The 13,876-nt window shown below is 41.0% G+C and overlaps 2 protein-coding genes across 2 annotated transcripts; both read right to left on the minus strand.

The window, feature by feature from the left end:
• Positions 1–651: 651 nt before the first annotated feature.
• Positions 652–5,921, minus strand: LOC141003400 (uncharacterized). Its single transcript, XM_073474728.1, has 3 exons — positions 5,842–5,921; positions 3,517–4,208; positions 652–2,168 (listed from the first exon to the last, which is right to left on the minus strand). Exons 2-3 carry the CDS (start codon positions 4,132–4,134, stop codon positions 2,013–2,015), a joined length of 774 nt encoding a protein of 257 aa, XP_073330829.1. The 5' UTR covers positions 4,135–4,208; positions 5,842–5,921; the 3' UTR covers positions 652–2,012.
• Positions 5,922–9,194: 3,273 nt separating this feature from the next.
• Positions 9,195–13,759, minus strand: b3gat3 (beta-1,3-glucuronyltransferase 3 (glucuronosyltransferase I)). The gene is made up of 8 exons (XM_073475022.1): positions 13,588–13,759; positions 13,061–13,168; positions 12,360–12,540; positions 12,076–12,259; positions 11,761–11,922; positions 11,591–11,677; positions 11,104–11,307; positions 9,195–10,863 (listed from the first exon to the last, which is right to left on the minus strand). Exons 2-8 carry the CDS (start codon positions 13,152–13,154, stop codon positions 10,765–10,767), a joined length of 1,011 nt encoding a protein of 336 aa, XP_073331123.1. The 5' UTR covers positions 13,155–13,168; positions 13,588–13,759; the 3' UTR covers positions 9,195–10,764.
• Positions 13,760–13,876: the final 117 nt, after the last annotated feature.

The raw sequence follows: 13,876 nt of genomic DNA on the forward strand, positions 1-13,876 counted from the left end.
AAGTATTCAAATAAATGACGTTGAAAGTGTTTTAATTGAAAAATATGAGCAAGAATATGAACCAAATATTTTTCTGTTGTTTCTATAGTTTCAAAACTTTGTCCACATCAGCTTTTTCAAAAACAATCACATTCTATCTCTTGAACAGATCTATCTAATGAATAGAAACATATCTGTCATTATTTTTTTAAACATCCTGTTATAATGATACATTTTTTCTATTTTTCTTTTTTTTTTATCTTTCGCCATATGCACTTTCAAAATCAAACTCTGATCTTTATTGCAAACGGCTCTCTTCTCGCTGTTCTCCTGTTTTATTGGTCTTTCTGAACAAACAGAGGATTTATGGCACAACTTCAGCTATCTTTCAGGTGTATGGAGAAGGGAATTAGTCCTTAAGGGTCAAAACTTTAGCAACACTTGTAGTACAAAGGTCGAGCCGAAACACGTTGTTCACACAACAAAGTTGTTTGTCACACTTCGAGTGTTGAAACTGAAGTTTAGGTCCCCTAAAGTCGCAGTGTCATAGCGAGATGTTTTATATCTCATTCATTCTGATTCATCCACATAACAATGACATCGACATTAGCAACTAAAATCCTGACCGTTTTTTATACTGTATTTATCCTCTCAACATGAAAATACAACCAATACAATAAATTAAGTCTTTATTTATTCAGAAAAGTGCTTCTTGTTATGGTTCATGACTTCAGAAGCTTTGGATTTAGGATTTGCATTAGGATACAAAAGGATTTGTATAAAAATTAACACATTTTTCCAAACAATCATTATATACAGTTGAAGTTACAAGTTATCCGACTTGTTCAGTCTAGTTTACAAGAATTACTGAGTACACTTGAGGTAATAAAAAACAAATACATAATGGATAATAGGAAATTACAGCAGGCCTATTGTAAACATTGTATTTTTTCATTTTAATGAGTCGATCATCATTGATTACTGATGCTTTAGGCTACTTAAACCTCTCTTTTGAAATGAGAACGTGTATAACAAACATGATGTGCTTCTGCAATGGTAACAATCAAAAGACACACGGTGGATCCTATTTCTGTGTTTAGTGCTGATTTATTACCAGTCTATAAAACATAGTCTTTATCTTTCCCTCTTAAATGCACACACATTGCATATGCTCTCCTGTCCTGTCCCTTCAGGTTAGGTAACCTTCACCAGAACACACACAGTGAGAGGTTAACGTTATCTCATGAGGAAGTCAAACACTGACAAGCTGCACTGTCTGTGCGCTCAAAGATAACAAAACCTGTGTTTAAATTGGTAGAAACTGCAATTTCCCTTAAAAATATTACAAACAAATGTGTGTGGTGAAAAAGATACACAATGACAAGCTTGTCCTGATTACTGATTAGCTGCCAGACAGCAATAAATGGCACTGATTAACATACAAGACATGTAAATACCTGCAGAACTAAAGTCCACTGATCAGTCATTGCCATACGATGGAGACTTTCCATTCCTTTTGGTTACACATCAACATTTTACTAGTTTCACAGCGCTAAACCAAAGGAAGCAAAGATTATTTGTGCTCCGAGCTCTTAAAAGTGGACCGGATGTAAGCAGCTAAGAGGTTAAGACGTTCTTACACTGCTGAATAAATCTGAAATTAGTAACACAATAAAAGGGAACCAGAAGCAGCTGACCTCAGTCACATGGACATTGGACCTTTCCATAGACTTAACTGTAAAATCAACAGCTTGGCTCCCACAGCTCCCACAGTATAATTGAATACCTGCAGTCTGTCTACAAAGTAATAAGCACCATGATGAAGCAAAGGCAGTAAACTTTATGATGAGTAATTAACTTACATAAATAATCAAAATGAGGCCTAACGCATGACTCAGATGCATCACATGACTGGAAAAGTCCCCAGTGATGTCATGGAAATGTCATACAGGCAGGATTGTCCATCACAGATCACTATTAGCACATAAATATTAGAAAAGGCTTTGTTTTATTGTCCATGTGGATATCCAGCTCTACTGGAACTCAGCCAACACAGCGCTGTGCTGCTGTTTCTTCTTAGACGCGGGTGAAGAAGATGACGGCGAGGATGATGTCACAGGAGTGAGCGTGACGCTGTAGAGGTTGGCGATGAAGGCCTCCCAGCCACGGCGGAAGGCTCGGTCCAAGGCCTGTCGGGAACGAAGGGGATAAAGGTTAGCAGTCGACATACATGATCCAAAATATGGCAGTAAGGTTGACCTGAAAACCAACTTTAGAAACTTTAGCTTCCTTGTTGAGGAAGCACACAATTTTGCATGTTGAGCTGACCTACATTTACTGACTAAAAGGCTCTTCAGTTTCCACAAGCAGTTTACTGGAAATATTCAAAGTGACAGTCTCTGTTGTCTCTGTAAGTGGTGTAAAATGACATAGTTGCTTCCAGGGAACTTCCCAGGAAATTAAAGACGTGATACAGGTTGCTCAGTTGTATCTATTGGAAAAAATATGTATTAGTGCCAAATTAAAGCTTTTTTGTTCGGAGTTACGTGGTCAAAAGTGCCTACAAGGGTGCCCTTCCGGTGCCCTTTCTGCACGCTGGTGCCCCTTTCATTTTTTTTCGCCCCTGCCCCTCACAAGCAAAATGTAAAACCTTTAACTTTACGGAGCAGAAATACATTTTTCCTGCTCTTTTGCCAGCCACCCCTTAGATTTATCTAGGCCTAAGCTGGTTGGGAACCTGTTGCTATGCTAACGAGTGATTTTATGCTATTAATGCAATTAGTAATCAACTAGCACTTATAGATATTGAACAGAATGCTCAGGTAACCCATAGACTCTCGACCTTACTCATAAAAGTAATGTTCTGCAGACACAAGCTGCTGAGATTGTCCTCTATCTACCAGGAGGTCGCACTCTGAAGGCCTGAGGGTGGAGGCTGATTGGCTAACAGCAGTGGAATGTTTTTATGGTGTGGGTTTAGTAGGCGGGTCAACCCTGCTGCCGTACCTCGTTCCACTGATCAAAGCACATGATATAGGAGGCACAGGAATGTCACCTCTGTGCACATATCTCAATGGAAGCAGAAAATCTTTGGGAACATGCGAGTCAGGTGGATGTACACGCCGTACGTCCACACACAGCTTTAAAGCCTGTTCGTGAAACCGCCGTTCCGGCTTTGCTTTTTTCATGGCGTTTAATGTGACGTGAAGGAAAAATCCTATCAGAGGAGGTTACCTAATGGGTTGGCGACACGCACCGATGGCTGCTGTACCTTGACCCCAGTGTCGTTCTGTTATTACTGTGATAGTTTCCAAGGTGATTAATAGCCCAGTATATAGAGGATGTCGAGGGAGAATTTTACCCCTCAGTTCTACAAACTCTGCAGACTCGATTATGTAACGCTGAGGGGCTTAAAGATTAACTAGATTGGGGTGGATATGGTATTAATGTAAATGTGAGGTACAGAGAGAAGAAGTTAATAAAAGTTTGTTTGACAGAAAGGCTCTCGCTTTGTATTTCTTCGCTGTTCTCTCTCACCTTGCGGTAATTCTTCCTCTTCACCATCTTCATCCCCTCCTCTTGCTCCTTCTTCATCCTCCTCTCCTCCTCTCCTTCCTCCTCTCTGCCCCTCTTCTTGTCTCTGATCAGGACCTGGTCGTCCTCATCCTCCCGAGTTGGGAAGTGAATGAGCGAGGGTTCCACCTTCTTCTCCATCTCGACCTCGATCACCACCCCGGTGTGTGGGTCGACCGGTCTCTCCGTGCCCAGGCTGGGCCTCTCATCCCGGGCTGCGTCCTCCTCTGCTCTCCCCTCCTTCTGCTTCCTCCTGGAGCTTCTCCTCCACCTGCTGCTGCGGCGGCTGGGTTTCCTCCGGAGGAGAGTCTCCCCATCGCCTTCCATCAACCCTTCATTAAAGTCAAACGCCTCAGCTTCTTGCGTCTCTGCCCCAGAGACATGCACCTCACTTGGTTTCTGGCTGCTCACGACTCCCTCCTCTCTGTTGCTGTCCTCCATCCCATTCCACATTTCCTCCCCTTCTCCAGCGATCTCAGGCTCATCAAGTCGACCGTAGAAGCCGCTGGATTTGTCCAGAAACTTTGGGGCCCGGATGGAGCTCCTCACAGAGCTTTTCCTGGAGTTCTTGCCAATCGTCATCTTTTCTGTTTGTTTGTTTTTCTTGTGTCCTCTGTTGCACTCTTTTCGTTCTTTACAGCCCTTTTTTGTTAGCCCTGAAAGACAGGGAGAAAGACAAATAAGAGATTAATGCTGTTACATAACTCTGTCCTGACCCTCACTCATTGGGTCTCCTTCTGTTACACACGCAGTCCTAATTATTTTATATTAGCTCTGAGATCATTTTATTTGAGCCAAAGTTGATTGAAGATAAAAAAAGGAAATGAAAGCAGAAGAAAAAGCAATTGTAGTTTTATTTTAGACTTGACTGTGTGTGTGTGTATGTGTGTGTGTGTGTGTGTGTGTTGGTCACAGTCAGTGTTATCAGGGTTGTGATGATAACTGAATGCCAAAGCTAATGACACAATGTTCTTACAGCTGAGGTCAAACACACACATGGACACTCAGACTTAGACTTTGACTCTGATTTAACCAGTTGGACGCTGTACAGCAGCCAAAATCAATGACTTCATATTAATTATCTCTCAATGCCAAAGTCAGCCTAACTGTTGGCTCATCACCGGTAATGTCAAACAGGTGAAGGACCAAATTCGCCAATTTCAAAAGAGAGATACAAGTACGTCACATCTGGTTATTTTCCATCAGCCATCAAAGGCAAAACACTGGTGGTGAAAAATCTAGGACAGCCTACAGAAACGGGGAGAAATGACTAGCCTGTACCCATTCTTAATGTATGTTTCTTCGCCAGGAGCAGTGACTTCCTGGGGTCCTCCAGGCTCACTAAGCTAAGCTAACCAGCTGTTGGCTGTAGGCTCACTTCAAATTTAGGCTACTGTACATCTTGGCAAGAGAGTGAATGAGTATTTCTCAAAATTTGAACTATTTCTTTGACAAAGCCGACTGTATATAAGCTACATTACATTTTTTTAGTACTGATATCAACCTTAAGCAATTAAGTTGAGGCGTGTCAAGGTAGCCTTTGTCAGCCATAGCTTGTTAGCATGTTTGCTGGAAGCTATCACATGCAAAGATACCGTTTTAATGGGTTATAGGTTTTAGCATTTTGGTTTCATTGAATGATAGAACCAATAGATTAAAGCTATATGTAATATATGACTTTTACAGGACTTGGATGTCTGTGAGTGGATAAAATTCAAACTTGTTTAAAAAAGTAGTTGTAACAGGTACAGTTAAAACTAAGAGAAGTTAAGACAATTACTAAAAATAAATTTAATAAATACATAAATACAATAACCACTTTCTGTGCTGTGATAAGTTCTCTCTGAGTGCTTAACAGGTACAGTTATGCCAGGTGTACGTAACATCTCACATCCAAAATAACAGATTATAAAGTGAAGACAGAGAAACATGTTATTGAACAAGAGTTAAAATTTAAAAAAGGAACTAGAGGATGAGCGTGACAAGGAAGCAGGAAAACGAAAGATACATTTAATGACACAATGTTGAGAAAGAAGACAAAATTAACAAAATTATTAATAAACCAGCAAGCAGATAAACACAGTGAATATCAGACAAACAGGACAGAGAGAATGAGAAAAATTAATTGGACATTAAGCAAGTTATTTTAAGAAGAAACAAGAGAGCTGTCATTTACTTTCTTGCATAAGGTAACTTAGAGACACATGGTCATTCATCTTTAAATAATGCCATAGTGTAGAAATGAGTAAAATGCAAAACTTGAAGATAAGAAGGAGTTGCAGGTCTTACCAGAGATCTTGCCGTTGTCTTCTTTCCCTCTGTGTGTGTGTGACCACCAGTGAGCAATACCTCTCGTGTGAGTGACTGTGTGTGAGTCTGAGTGAATGACTGAGCGCTCAGAGCTCAGGATACTCCCCTAACACACAACGTCACACAGCCACCCTGCCCAAACCTGCAGCTCTGCCGTCACCAGAGCAAATACACACATACGCAGCAGAGAGCACTCTCACTCTCAAGGTCTCTTTGTCCGTCTCTCCCTCTGACTCTTTATTCTTGACCACACACACCTCTTCTTCACATCCTTTAACACACATTGACTAAGAGATAAAGTTGTGTGTTAAAATCTGTAGCACAAACACGAGATACAGGGACAAACATGCCTGCACACGCAGTTCACAAAACGTCTTACCACCAGAAGCAAACATTCTGACATTAGTGTCTGTCAATCATTAATCATGAACTTCCTCAGCTGTCATAGATAAAAACCTGCAGAGTAGAGATGTAACGTCGACCTCAAATGCTGAGTGTTCAACATACGATCCAACTTCTCATGTCCATAACACACGGGATTGATGGGATCTCCTTCTGTATTCAATACAATGTGAAAATATAACTGTTAGGTGTCTTTTATGTGAAAAGGCTTTATATTTAGCATTTTCCACCAAACCATAACCCACATACTCATTAATTTCTCTCTAATTAGCCTAATGTTAAATCCCCTTGAGAAAGTTATAACTGTTGCAGGAGAACATCAGCCGATCGCTCGTCCCGCCAAAGAAATACATAAACAAAAAAAGATATACTCAACTTGATTTGAAAAGAAATAGTCACATATTCATAAAAATAAAAGAGTTTAATTGTGAAACCGATTGCACATAAGTCATTTAATAAAGTTTGGGTGAATTTTAAGTCTTCTCTCATCAATTAACCATTAATAGGCCTACCTTGCAAAACGAATGGCATACAAAATCCCTTAATTGCATCACTTAATGAATAACTAGTCTACTTTAAAGGAGCACTATGTAGTTTTGAAGAAGAAATTCAAACTCAGAATTTAAATATTAACAATATCAATGAGGTAATAATACTCAGAATCAGAAATATTTAGCCTTTCCATGAGTGAATAAACAAGCTGTTCTCAGAGGAAAATAAGGTCCCCAGAACACTGTTTGAAGCTAGAAAGGTGGCAGGGTCCGCCACATATAAACAAAGTAAAACAGTATGAAATTGTGTTGTCCTTTAAGGTCAGTTTGTTTATTCAGTTAATTCAGTTTATTCAGTCATGACAACGTTGAGTTTGTTTATTTAGGTATAAACAAATAAATCAATGAAGATCTTTCCATATTATTACTGATAATGAATCATAAATGAATCACAAAATTGATTAAAAAATCTGTTTTGATTTGAGACATTATGTGACTCAAGTTCAAAATGGCTGCCTCTGAAATGAGGTCATTTGCCTTCATACAGTAAACTCAGTAATATGTTAGGAATACTACTCTTTATTGATAAGCTGGTCGATCCTAATAGAAAGAATGTGTGTTGTGTAGATAAAATGAATGAGCTCAGTCTCTGAATGTTATCCTGCTGTTTGGATGGTAAACATCGTGTCTGGGTGGGACAGGGAGTGGGAGCCGCTCCGCTCTGTGTTTGTTGGGTAATTATCTACATGCTTGTTTTTCTTAAGTCAGCGTCAGGATGTACAGTACTCACACACCTTCTTGTACATGCACACACATGCATACTGTGTGAGGATCCACCAACATCAGGATAACACAAACACACACACACACACACACACACAGACACATTAAATGAAGTGTGATTTGTTATTTATGGGTGCAAGTGTGACAGCACAGATAATGATAGTTTAAAGGTTAGAGTAATAAAACTACTTTCTACTGTCACAGGTGTATGTGTGTCTGCGAGTGAATCACGGTGCATCAAAAGATGGTGTGTGTCTAGCTCGATGACTTCAGCACCTCTGACTCACCTCCCAGTGCACCTCCATCTTACAAGCCCTGTGTGAGTGTGTGTTGGGTGATGAGGTGGACTCACACCTCCCCAACTCTCCATTTAGGGGCACCGAGCAGGCGAGGGCGTAACAGCCGTCAGTCACTCAGGCCTGTAAAAACCTCAGCTGTGTCGAGGTTAGAAAGCTGCCGCCCACGTGGGTAATCACCGATGACGGTACCGGACACTGGGAGCATGTTGCCATGGTCACTGTCAAGTAGGGACAAGTTAGGGATTTGGCACTGTGGCAAGAAAATTAGTGTTGATTTTGATGCGGTGAGAATTAGAGAGGTTGTTGGAACCAGTGGTGGAAGAAACACACAGCTCTTTTACTAAAGTACCAATAATACAATGTATAAGTAGACTTTACAAATAAAAGTCATTCATTTTAATAGATAAGAAAAGTAAAAAAAGGGGGTTGGGCCTCTCCAAAGGGGCACCAATTAAATCTGAGGGGTCGTGAGATGATTGACGAGAGAGTAAAGAAGATTCTGATGTGCAAAAATTTCACTTAAGACTTTGGACTTTTTAGTCAGTGGACCATTTTATTTATTTAGGATTCGAACAGTTCCAAGCCCATTTGTTGGGATTAATTCAAGGTGGCCAATTCTTACGTACCGCACCTTTAAATGAAACCATCTGAAAAGTTTAGAGGGGGAAATACCATCAACAACTCACAGACATCTGAGTCACGATCATGTGGCTAAACAAAACCAGCTGAATTTGTATTTTGTAAACTGATCATGTTTATTTTTTTTAAATATTGTTGACTATCAGGGATGGAATGTAACAAAGTACATTTACACATGTACTGTACAACTTTGAGGTACTTCCTGCAACTTTACCTGTATACTTCCACTACATTTTGGAGGCAAACATTGTACTATTGTTTCTCGGATCCCATAACCACTTGATTAAAAATATGTAGTTACTTTCCACCACTGTTATAACATAAATGACAGACATAAGTGATAAAGGTCACAGACACACTGTATGACAAGTCTGTGAGCTGTGACACTGTTAAGTATTACCTCACTCACTCCGAGAACAGATGTGCTGTTGGCTGCGGGTCAAATAGAGCACATTAAAACAGGCAGTCGAGACAGTCACTCAACTGCTTCGTCAAGTCAGCATTTTCGAGACGAGTCGGGGTCAGAATCCACAATGTGTCGCAAGAGATTTGGCCCTTAAAAACAGCTGAATGCAAATTCCTTACAAACACTGATACATATTAGCGTGTGTGGTAAGTCAAATGTAGTTTTTTATCCTGTTCTGCCTGCAAACAGTCAAAGAACAAAGTTTTAAAAATAATTTATAGATAACCATAAATCACTGAACGACAAAACATGTTTTACATTATCTAGGTTTATTTTCAAGGCCAAGGACAGACATTATCACATTATACAATGTAAAGAACAATATTACAGTAATAAATACATTATACACCAGGAGAGAATCGACTTACAGGCACTAGTTACACTTAAGCAGGCACTAGCTTGTTTTTACAGTATCATACAAACAGTAGCTGAGGAGCACTTGCCTGAGCTATCTTGCTCCGCTCGCTCTTTATTCTTCCAGATTCTGACGGTGTCGTGGAAGACGGCACAGCAACACTCGAGTAGTTCAAATATACTCTTGGAACACAGCTACTATAAATTACCAGGGATTTCCAGCCTATTAGAGGCAAATTCAAGTCTTAATCTTGTCATCATCAGAGTGTGGGAATGTAACATGGACGTCGTGCTTTGTATTCGTTTATTGCATAAGAAATTTCTATGAGCTTCAGTAGTGTTGTTCCCTTATTCAAGACTTCTAAACTGATTCCACAAGTCTTGTGTGTTTAAAAAGCATCACTAAAAATATACACAGAAAAATGCTGGCTAGAACTAGCTGTTGTTGTGCTATAACACTATTCGAAACCAGCGCGCTGAGCTTTAACACTATAGCCACACTGGGTGTGGAACCTTTGCATCTCTGTATATGTCACGTCTGTGTTGCTAAGTGTCTGTAACACAGCTGAATGAGAGGAGAATAAATACAAGGCACCAACTACTCAGCAGATTTTTGATTAATTGGTGAGTGTTGTGGCTTTTGTTTATGTTATGACTATTCAAAAAATCGACCTTTGCACTACCTTTGCTTCACATTACTGTTACCTTGATAGCAAATGCAGACATTTTGATTCGCAGGTTGTATAGAGATTGTTATCATGCCTATGATGATGATTTAAAAAAACATTTATATGGCTTAAACACAGACTTACAGACACTAACCACGCAAAAATAGAAGCCATGCATGAATAAAGTGCTCCGTTGCAAATGTATCTCGATCAAGAAGCTGGTTACTGATCAGCTCCAACCAGCTGGTGAAGCTTTAAATATCCAACTGCTGTCAGCAGTGAGTCGCACTGCAGATTTCCATTGAGCACAAGTTAAACATGTGAAACCCTACAAATAAAACACTTAAGGACGTCTGGGATAAGATGCATCACTTCTCCAGCTTCAAGCTAATGTGTATTGTGGTGTAACATCACGGCTCTGCGAAAATTAAAAAACTGGCGCCCCCGTCAGGCGGCTGAGTTCTCATCCACTGTACAGCTGGACAAAGACAACTAAACCCACTAAAACCAAATAAAACCCTGATACATACACTAACATACAGTCAGCACAGCTTTAACAACACTCACCCAATATATACACACACACGTACGTTTACTACCTGACACGAAACAACAGACGGTCAGAACCGATTCAGTTTAAATGTCACCTCCAACAGATAATCTTCTGTTTTACAGTATTTACAACGCAGAGTTACATATGCAGCATTAAACAGCAGAGTACGCTTTACAATGTGTGTGTGTGTGTGTGTGTGTGTGTGTGTCTGTGTCTGTGTGTCTGTGTGTGTGTGTCTGTGTGTTCCTCAGACCTCCACAGCAGGGTCTGAGCCCAGTCCCTGAGCCTGCAGAGCCTCCTCTCTCTTCATCTTCGGTTTCTCTGTCCGTGTGTGCCACACCAGCACCTACAGAACAAACACAAAATGAATAGACATAAAAATGCTGAAGTTTGCTGAGAAAATAATCCTAAAAACAGTCAACAGACAATTTAAATTTCAAATTAATTAAAACTCAAAATTCACATGAACATTAATGTAAAAAATCTCAAAAGACCATAAAAATGAAAACTCTTCTTTTCAACTTAAACACACAAACACACATATCATAGACATCTTTCACTCATGCTCTCACATACACACTCATACTTTAGAGCAGTTGTCCGCTTTGGGCTCCAGCTCATCCATAGTAACCAATCCCTGAAGGAAGCTGCTCTCCAGGAAGCCCATTGGTGCCTCTCCATCAAAACAAGCCTCTGGATTGGCCAGGACCAGTTTGAGGGACACGGCAAAACCGGCCATGTCCATCGGGAAGGGGCGGCTGGGACGCCAGCCGGTGTGGAAGCGAACCACCTTAGAGGAAGAATCAAAAACACAATTACAAAACTCTGTATTGGACATAAATTGGTTGAAGACATTAAATGCAACTATTTGAGCGTTATGAGAAGAGAAGTGTCGACACTCGTATCCCACAGACGTCAGCTTTAAAATGAAGGACACTCAGCTCTTTCTCACACAAAGTCACACAAACAAAAAATTCTTCTGCTGTGTGTAATTCAGTCAATAAATTAATATTTTTCTTTGACCCATTCCTTTAATTCCACAGTGGACAAACCACAACATAAAAAGCACCCACCTTTCCTCCTTCAACCACAGGCCTCTCATATTTCATCCCTCCAACCAGCCCAACTGGCCACACTGATACTCGCTGGGTACTCCTCATCTGAAACAAGAGAGTCATCACTGTACTTTTAAAACAAACACTTTGTAGATGTCAGTACACCTCCTGCCTACTGCACCACCCACCTCTTCAAATATCTGCAGGCTGTATGTGTTATCGTCATCAGCAAAGTAAACAACTCCCTGCTGGTTGTCTCCTCCCGGCTGAGCCCTTCTGTCCTCTCTGAGCCACCGTAGACCCTCGTTCCTCTGCTCCACTCCACGAGGCTTCAGCCAGCTGGGGTCACCCTGAGGAGGAAAGCGAGCATTGAGACTGAAAGCTTCAAAACACTCTTTTATTTATACTTAAAGATGAAAAATACCTGATATCAAATAAAATCTGCATTTAAGGAGACAAAAACATGACAGATGGTGTGATTTTTGCCTGACATCTCTGTCTACCTCCTGCAGTTTGCGGTCCTTGGCGGTGGGCATGTGCAGGTGTGTGTAGGTCAGCCCACTCTTCACCAGAAGGTCAGTCACCAGCGGCGTCTTATGTGGCGAGTCCTCCACCACGATCCAGTGGAGCTGAGGAACATGGAGGAACGTCTGCGACAGACGAGTCAGCTCGGCCTTCTGCACCAGCCTGAACAGACAGAAATCAGAGGAGTGGTGTAGACGGTGACAGAGGAGGGTGGAGAAAAGCGAGCAGGAGATGAGGTAAGGAAATCGGCCTCATCGGCTACCTTGCATATGTCGGGGTGATGACAAAGATGGTGGGCTGGGAAGGTTTGGCTGCCTGTTTCTGGGGTTGTTTGGTCGCCTCGGACTTCCTCATCTGCTCCTGAAGACGGTGCAGTTCCCCCCGCAGGCGAGATATGGTACGGTCTTTAGGCATGTCATGCTCTGTGCAGTCACAGCGTTGACCTGAAACAACAGGCAGGAGAGTTTAAAGCACAAAAGCAGTAAGGGAGTTCCCGGTTTGTACAATTTGGGTAAATAAATGCTGCTTTTTTGGGGATGTTTGCTTTATTTTATATCTTCGTTTGAGATTAACATTAAGTTTAGCCTCATGTTCTCATCCCAAACATTTGTAATTGTATGTCAGGACTGAGCAATGTCTGTCTGTTATTCAATATTGCACATATTTCCACACACTCTTATGCATTCATTTTCATAGCAACTAAAAATAATCTATTTGAAAGCCTTTAAGTTTTATGGATTATATTGTAAAGGTACACTGGTGGCACATTAGAGTACACTGTGAATAATCCCTACAAGGGTATTTATTTCTGTTAACACTCACAGTAGAGTAAGTCATCTTCAGTTTAGTCGTCTCACTTTCAGACTTTTTTCTCACTGACCTGAGCTTGTGCATTCACACACATGTACAGCTCATTATCCTGATGGATCTCGCCTGGATGGAGACAGTGTGGTAACCACTTACCAAGCTGCATCAGCGCATAGACGAGGCCCAGGAGGGAGACCATGAAGTAGAGCACAAACACAGTCTTCAGCTTCAGCTTCATCCTCGTTGCCATGGTACCCTGACCAGCTGAAGGGATGACAATAATGTGACACAGAAAACATTACAAAGCACTCTGGGAGATTTTTAGTAATTATTATTTCCTATTCTTTCATCAGTGGCTGAATTTCACCTTTGGTCTGTGAGAATTGTAAATGAAAACCTTAGGATGATCAGATGTGTTTAAATGTGCTAAAATTCAGGTTTTCAACTGCAACTCAACATTTATGCTAGCTAAGAGGGTTAGCATCGCCATTCAGTGACCTAACCTTCAATCTCTGAGGTGAACAGTAAAACACTGAAGCTGAGGATAGGTTTGTGTGCGCTATTCCATCGAAGGTCGGTGAATATGCATTTAACTTGATGATAAACCAGTGTTAGCTAAGCTATGTTAGCCTCACTATTTGTTTTACCAAAAAATAGCCCGACTATAATTTTCGTGCACCTACCAGAGGCGGGAAATCGTGTTATATAGGAGCGGCAGAGATGAGTTACGAGCTTAAATGTTCATGTCATCTTGGACAGACGTGAGCAAAGGCACCTCAGTGCATCAGAACATCCATTCATTCGGCTTAGCTAGGACATTTTTTTTTGCAGCAATGTACCAACAACTTCCGGTTTCAGTGCAACACGGTAAGACGTCCCCTCAGAGTGTGTACGATCACGACAGTTCCACATGATCCATGCACAATCGCTATTTCTCAAAAATGTTGACTGACATAATACTCAATGGGGGGA

Source organism: Pagrus major, chromosome 10 (assembly GCF_040436345.1).
Source record: "Pagrus major chromosome 10, Pma_NU_1.0".
In the NCBI taxonomy this organism is placed as follows: domain Eukaryota; kingdom Metazoa; phylum Chordata; class Actinopteri; order Spariformes; family Sparidae; genus Pagrus; species Pagrus major.